General features: G+C 31.7%; 1 protein-coding gene across 1 annotated transcript in view; it reads right to left on the reverse strand.

Annotated features, from left to right (window-relative positions):
- The window catches only part of LOC146535637 (agrin-like), a 97,210-nt gene extending 88,776 nt beyond the window's left edge, over positions 1-8,434 (reverse strand). Inside the window, exon 1 of the mRNA XM_085190652.1 lies at positions 7,746-8,434. Coding sequence (XP_085046778.1) covers positions 7,746-8,283 — 538 coding nt within the window. The 5' untranslated portion in view covers positions 8,284-8,434. The remainder of the gene's footprint in view (positions 1-7,745) is intronic.
- Between the last annotated feature and the right edge of the window lie 487 nt (positions 8,435-8,921).

Genomic DNA, 8,921 nt, shown 5'->3' on the forward strand with positions numbered 1-8,921 from the left:
TGGAAATGTGAAATTTGTAGCAGAATTGTCATTAAATGGTTGATCATGTTTAGACGATATAAGAGGATCAGTCGTGGGGCACAAAGTGTGACTGTAAACCGACTGGTTGTGGGTTCGATCCTCAGTCGAGGAGATGAAATAATGATTTAAATTTATAATTCCAATTCTTCGCTCTGGTGTCGAAGCAAAGCGCGGCGTTGAGTTCCGCCACTCAACACGCAATGCCTCCAGAATTCCGCGGAAAGTGGGGAACAGAGTGTCTTAACACTAGGATCCCTCTGCCTACACTGCTGTGGAGGATACAGCGTGAAGCTGATTTATTTTATAATTTATTTTTATATTATAATTAAGATAAAACTACGTATACGTTTGATATTAACAAATAAATGTTCGGCCTTCTTAAAAGATAAACTTGAACAAGCTAAATCAATTTGTTACTTTCATGTTAACAAAGTAATACTCTACCGTTTAATAGATAAATAATTATAACGTTTAACAATGTAAACGAAAAAAAATAGGTAACGAATAATTTAATACATTGACTTAACTTTTCTATTATAATAACATATGTTTATACATAATATATCAAATGCTTTAAATTAATATCTATTTCGATGTCATTGGGGCGTTCCAGTACACGGTTAGACCTCAAAGTAAAAGTCACAGCTAGACAGTTAGAGCGGTGTGATTTCTCCATCAATTTCTACTTTAAAACCTGTCGGGCTTAATATTTACACGATGTCTCGATGCACAGTGGCCGCGAAGCCAGAGCACTGTCAACATTGCGCCAACACGCGCAAACAGAAGTTTGCGAAAGCCTGCCCTCGGCCCCCAACTTGTATTATTTACTAAGAGAAGTCTTTACTATAAACTACACAGGCTACTTCTGGTCGCGACGTCTACAGCACTTAGTTACACAAAACCATTTTACACAATTAACAAGTTCGTTTAATTTATAAGACTCAATTCAAGTCTGAGCTTTTGTTGCTAGTTCCGTTTTAAGAAATACGTTTTAATTAAGTATTTATGTGCTTTACTTTATGTATCTTTATATTCATTTAACATGCAAACTATTTAATATGAAAATGGAAGAGAAGAATTTATTTTCATATAAATGATATTAATATATTTTTTAAAATTACGGTACGGTATGAGTACGGTAGTCTCTTGCCTAAACAAATCAACGTAAATAAAATATTTCTAGATTTCCTACAAAAAAAAAAAAAAAATAACAAAACAGAAATAAAATGATGAAATTATGGAAAAAACTTTCTAATATAACAAGACTGAAATAAAACATACAACGCAAAATGCTTAAATTAATCTACAATATAATATTTATATACGTAATATACTTACCTTACCTATAGCTAAGTAAAAAAACATAAAAATCCCAACGGCCCAACACCATACCTGTAACAATAAAAAAAATCGATTAATAAACAGCAAACAAGTTAGCTCATCTCTATCTAATAGTATATATCAAAGCCCCCGCATCATTGTTAAATATTACGCTGTCTAGTGTGGGAGGGAATTTTAAATATAATTGAAATAATTAACATCACTAATACAAACGTGGCCTAATATTTCAAAACGTCTTATGGTTTATCTATAAATAATTTTTGTATATTTATTATGTGTACTTAATGTCATCTATTTATTTGGTGTTAAAGTAAGCCTAATAAATAGTATTTGTAAAACTTTATTTTCATACATATGCATGTATATTTAAAGCGAAAGATATGAATAGGTGATAAGAAATAGTATGGAGATGTTTTTTTTGTAATATTTTAATATCAAAGAGATTATTTCGATAACTTACCATTATTATGCATACAGATGCTCAATTGATTTCCCAAGCAAAATTAATATTAATGAATTCATGTAGAGCATGTAGACGTAAATAACTTAAAGCACTATATAACAAACACTCATCCACAAATCATTTTAATACATATAGTAAAAGTCATTTTCCAAATACGGAGAAAGAACTAAATAATCATATAGCAATTATGAAGACTAGTTTTTTTTAAACTTAGTGACATTTCTACGTAAACGGCAGCAAGGAGTACACCAAAAGGAAAAAAATAACATGTTTATTTCTTAAAAGCAATATTTTTATAACTTAACAACTACAAGATTAATATAATATATGAGAAATTCTTAATTATCTACTTATTGCTCACTTATCAACGTCGAGATCGTGAAATCAAAATGGAAAAAAATAACAATATGAGTCGCTTTCTTTGATTAATGAACAAAGCGCAAGCATGTCATAATGTCGGCTGTCAAAAACGGACCATAAATTATACACCAAATATAATAAAAATAAAGCCAATATAAGGTTTATTTTGAAGCTTTTATAAACACAGGAGCAGGAGCCTTTTAAATTATTCCTTATTGTATTGAACATTGGAGACACGTTTATAAAACATTATAGGGTGCTACCGAACAGTTATTGTTTCAGGCATAAAATACTCGGAACAATCAAATGTTATTTAATGCTTTTGAACACTCTCAAACGATTTTGCGTGAAAAAATAAGTAACCGACATTGTAAGTAAATGTATATATTTAAAACTTTAATATATGTGTAATAAATACATGGTTATGATACTCCATTTCTATTCAAATTAAATGTAGAATAGTATTCACTGTTATGGCTATAAGATTTAATAAAACCTTAACAAAATGTGTATGTATAATGCCTCCGGAAGTGTGTAGGAGGAGACAACGCCAGTCGCTCGAACAAAAGAAAGGAATGTCGCGTTACCTGCAAGGCAGTTAAGCTCAAAGCGATTGGGATCGCTAGAAGCAAAAAATTCGACGTTCCAAGAAGTTTCACTAATTTGAACTCCTAAATTTGCACCCACATATGATATCGGCGCCTAGTGGAAACACCTATTTCTTATACGTTTTGTATTATTATTATTTTATACCTTTTTTTAATATTGCATGATTAATAAGAAGAGAATTTCTACAATAATTACCTTTTTCCTATGGTTAAATCATTAAACATACGAAATGTTTGTATAAAAATTATTAACAAATTTTCACGTTTTATATGAGACTGTGATATATTTAAGTTACTCTTAGTCGATTTACCTAATATAAGCATTTCTTAAATAATATTCTAAAATAATATAAGACAAAGATAGCAAGAATATATTATATATATTACAAATCCATATACGAGTACATAGATAGCACCTCAGATATTCCATTAGACTCTGTGACAGAGCCGCGGTGCGCCATAACATGTTTTTTTTTTCGAGGGATGCATTCCACTTCTTTTTGTCATTTTGTTTAAAGCGAAAAGCAAAAGCATTCATGCTATTTTATACATCTAATTTTCGGCAAAGGTTTTCATTGAAGAGCTTTTTAAATATTTCACATTACAAAATATTATGGCTACGTTACAAGTATATTACTTTGTGAAATTTTATAAAAATATACTCGTAAATAATATCCATCTATTAGGGTAGGCAGAGGGAACCTGGGAACCTACTGTAAAGATAATTTCCATTTAGACACTCGCTCCCCACTTTCTCGAACTATGAAAATTCACTTTACTGTAATAAAAGGTATGTACTGTAAATATAAAAGATTTTATTTCAAAAAGCTTAAATTTTTCTAAGTGAATTGCTGAATTATTAATATTATGCAGAAATATAATATAAATTAGAACTAACATGAAATAATATATTGCATAGCAATTCAATATTTTTACTTAAGGAAATGTTAGCGGTCGCCTATAGAAGATAGTACACTTTTAACACGTGCTACGTAACCGCAGTGTGTGTCGTAAACTTCGTTATTGGACCCGTAAACCTTTGTTAGGAATTTCTCATTGCGTTATAGCGCAGCAAAAACACGAATAAAACGTATTTAACGGGAACGTAAGGACGATGCGCCCTCGGTAACATTAAACATTTATGATTACACTAGTATAAAAAAAATATTATTATTATTAGAATTTTGGAGGAGTAATGATAATTAAGAAATAAGAATTGGTTTGCATATTTATTTAGAATTGATTTTGATATTCTTGTTATGTTAGATAATGTTAATAGGCATTTAAATGCATAAACTAAAGTTGTGAAGTAATATAAGCAAACACTTTATTTTTTTTTAGAATCTGACATTCCCATAGCTATACAGATTTCTTATTAGGTGATTAAATATAACTCTAGCCCTAATTAGTAGCTAGGAAATAGTAGTGTCGAAATTGATGTACAATTATAATTATGAATTTATATAATTACAATTATGAAATTTATAATGATCCTTTAATGTACTCTGCGATTTTAAGTTTCATCTTAAGTAGGTAATTAATTATATGAAAATACATATATTTACTCTTCAAGTTTGAGGCTTCCCTCTTTCAGCGGCTTTCAAAAGTCGTCTTATTTAACATGATATGTGTGTAAACTTAAGAAATATACACTTTGTTCCATGAGGGGGTTTCATAAAATTGAATTATAGCCATAACCCTAACTCGGTCTCGAGGATCGTCGTAAAATAACATGTTGGTGCTCGCAGGACACGTGGAGACGACTGCGGTTAAATTTTATTGAAACGCACCCGAATACAATGAAGATATGTAAATTGTCCAAACAAACCAAAAAAACTGCTTCGATACTTGAATTGAATTTGTTATATTAACATAACGTACTGAGTAATTTATATACTTTATATTAACTCGATATTCAGTATATACAAAGTAAAATAAGCAGAAATGTTCGGACATCTGAAATATTTTTTTATCGATATAATTACACAGATAATAATAATTACTGCGCTCTCGCACAAAAATCGCTGACGCGGGTATGAAAGCCGCTCTGCTGAAATGGGACTGGGCCGGACACGTCTGCCGCATGCCTGAAGAGTCTTGGGCGAAATCTTCTACCAGATGGATTCCAAGCTCTAAAAGGAGAATTGACAGACTAAAACGGAGATGGCGAGACGAGCTGGACCATTATAGGCCTGAGTGGTGCTCAATAGCGCGAAATAGACCAGAATGGAAGAAGTGGAGAGAGGCCTTTGCCCAACAATGGGATGGTGCAGGCTAGGAAAAATAATTACACAAATATTAATATTATACAAATAACAACACAATGCAATCAATTTTATCTTCATGGGTCATATATTATGTAAATGATGCATTGACAAGAGTTAATAATTTAACCATTAGGTTTACTCAAACATTATATAATATATATTATTTATTTTAACAATCTAGTACTGTACAAAATACGGTAATATTATCACTCTGTTACTCTTTGTACTCCGTTACTAGAGAACAAATCTAGAAAAGTGATTTAAATAATCACTTTACATATATTATATACCTACTTACATATAATATTACCCTACGAAGAACCAATACAACGTCGTATAATATAGAGCAAAGGAAAAAATAAATAGTACTACAGTCAATACTTAATCTATAACATTCCACTTTCGTCCCCATCATCTAACACCCGAGGTACGGGATTCATGGCTCAAGGCTGCACGGGCCGTGCATTTTCTGCAGCCCACGCGTCCCAGCTTATCTATTGCGTTCTCACAGAGATATTTACGTAAGCGCGAGTATCGGCGTCGTCCCCGGCACTCCGCTCCACACGAACAGTCGACAACACCCGCGGGACGTGGGCGACCTGCCGTAACCGTCGCATTTTATAACCTTTTTATTCCATTGTCACTGGAGCGAGGCGACGCAATCAAGACGAAAAAAATAAATTTCACTTCTTATCTAAATGTCAAATCGTACGGATTCGATCGAATCAGTTTCCAAATAGTTTTAATAAATCTCCTTTTACGGCGGAAGGTGCGCAACGATACTTGAACATAACAGATACATGCTGCGAGTTATCTGGTTTTATTTGTATGTGGCCGGTGCGACTGTTTGCGACAACAATGGGTTTAATTGAAAGAGTGTCAATAAATTTGTCGTCCGGGTCCTTGGGCGTCGCCGGTGGTCCCGATAAAGTCTATGGTCCCGCGGCTCTGGGCCACATTGCGCAGGGCTGGACCCTTGTTTCGGAGAGAGACAGTTTGTTTTTATCTAATGCCGGTCTTGTCTTCATTATAATAAATCTCTAAAAAGGTCCCTTTATCAAATAATCGACACGTTATCTTGTCTTATTAAGTTTTAGTCGGGAGATTTTAGATAATGATCGTGTTCACCAACATTTTCTGTATTCTTAAACTTTTAATATATTTTCAATTTACGGTTCACTTTCTCACGAAACGGCTCCGGATCATTCTTCTAAGGATCTCTTCTACAAAAATGTTTTTACTAAGAAAAATGGGTTTTATTCTCAAATTTTAATTGTTGTAAGTAAAACCATATAAAATTTTCGACAATATTTAACGACAGTACACAGATGCCTCGTATATGTATACTGTTCGTAACCACGTTACTAAAAATAAAATATTTTTTGTGCTAGTGACGTTAAAATACCTTAGTATACAATTATTACATCTATAATTTGTTAAACCTTAGTCTTCAATGAAAATTACTTCATGTTACATGCATCTGTTTATGTGCTTGCTATATTATCTATAGTTAAAATATTTTATAATTCAGCTTCCATCTAATTAAGTAAATTTTAAAGTTTTATTTTGTTATTAAATAATAAATATTTCATGTTCCACTTTGATTTTTCTTTCAACTATTTTATAGAAATGAAAACCGGAAATAAGTTTAAATTAACCTTTCTACATTTTTTTCTCCTTGACGTATACCTAGATAATAATAATAAAGCTTCAAAGTAGCTGTACATTTATTACCACGTCCATATAAATTACTTCTTCACTCAATGGTTTTACAACTCCAGTCCACATTTGGGTCTAACAATTCACACCCGATAATCTCTGAGATAAAGCGCCGCTGGTACATTACCGTGAAATTACAAGAACTGGACATCGCTTGATTTAAACACTTTTATCACGTTATATAGAGTGAAAAGTAGTTATTCGGCTTAAAATGTAACCCATCTACTATAGAAAGTTATTTATATATTTAATAATTTCCTAAATTTTTGTTTACATTATGCATTTTCTACCATTTTGAGACGTTATGTTTCGAGAAGAGTTTCAATATTTATTATAAGCCATTATTTCTTTTAATCATAGAATGTAAACTTTATAAAATTAATATTTATAATATTAAGGCGGCGCGGCGTTAGAATTACAGAGAGCAACCGCAAAAGTCCGCCTTCCCCAGTTTTCATAGTGGCCTTGAGGTTTCACATAATATGTTCTAGACCTTTACTTATCTGATGTCATCATAAAATAATCATAAAGCTGAAGCACTTTCTCAAGACGTTGTATTCATATTTCTTAAAGTTTAGCTAGGCTGCTAGAAGTCCACTTCAGACCTTCATTTTCTTTATGTCAACAGAAAGTACTTATCGTATTGATCACCTTTTCCTCTGTCTTCTTTCCCTAAGGTTTAGCTGGGCTATTAGGGTTCCGTATCAAATATAAAAGCTTCCAAATAAATTATAATGTATACGTATTACATATACATAAATTTTTCGCATATATGGTATGCGTATATCGCAAAAAGTTCAATCAAAATCCGTCAAGTAGGTTTTGAGTGAAAAACGAACAACAGACAGGCAAATAAAAATTTGAGTTTTGGGTTCTGTTACTTTCAAAATAATAATTTTATAAGGCATTAGAATATGAGTAAATAAAATACAAAAATGTTGTCTATATTCACTTAAAATTAATTACCTTTAATAGCAGTTTTCACTTTTCGTACGCGGTCGATACTCAAAGGTACCGGATTTATTACTAGCGATAAAGGTGAAGAAAAATTTTCACCAAACAATATCGCCGGCCATCCTTTGGACGAAGAACAATATTTTTTCCACTGACTACTTTCAATTTCAACAAGTAAATATGCACGCTTAGAAGAATTTCTAGAAATCGTTTCTAGATTCAACAAATCACTTAGATCACTTCTATTGCCTTTTAAAACCCTCCTAACGTACACTTTGAATATGTTTCGTATCGACTTTTCCGCGCCTCGTTTTCTACTTTGCACGCTAGATATTTTCCCGGTAAAAACATATTCAGATATATAGACGACGTGTTTTAAAGAGTTAACACTTTTGAATATGGTACTATTGTAGCACTCTCTTACAAAATTGTCATTGGCTCCAAAAATTGTATTTCTTTTTCTGAAACTTTCTTTTATATTGTATTCAGTTTTAGTTGTATGTAATAATGTGAAGAAAATCAGTAAAATATGTGTAAAATTTAGCATCATGATTTTTGCTTATATTTAATGTATCTATTGTTGTTTCTTTTATGAAAACCACTCATTATTTTATTATATTTCCAAATCATTAATATAATGGACTATTATTTGTAACACATGGACTTTTGCCGATATACGAAGGACAATGTGCGCGCGCGCAGGTTGCCGTACGAGTAGTAACTGGAGGTTTTACGGCCGACCACAGCCTGTTTTAGTTGAGTTAAACTATAAACTTCTTACTATAGCCTGAGTAAACATTTAAAAAAGGATGACTAAAGATACTTATTCTCTTATTGGATCTCATATTTTAATATAAAATCTTAATAACATTGTGTAAATTACAAGATAAAATTAAAATTTACATAAATCAAAGTCCTAACGACTTTAAATATAATTATTTTGCATATATTTATTATCAGTATACAGAAAAAAAGGCTCACTTGAATAATATACTTATATTTTAAATTATAGTATTGGAAATCTGTGTGCGACAAGCGTAACGTATGTGTTATTTAGCGTAAAATATTATGCATAGTAATAATAGGAAAGTGTTTAGCACATCGGCCTTTTTATGTAGGGCCTATAAAAACTGTGACGACGCTTAATTATAAAGACACTGTTCTACGTGGCTTTATTATCAATTAATA

This window comes from Heliconius melpomene, chromosome 10 (genome assembly GCF_056956725.1).
Source record: "Heliconius melpomene rosina isolate 202511_hmr_F chromosome 10, ASM5695672v1, whole genome shotgun sequence".
NCBI lineage: Eukaryota > Metazoa > Arthropoda > Insecta > Lepidoptera > Nymphalidae > Heliconius > Heliconius melpomene.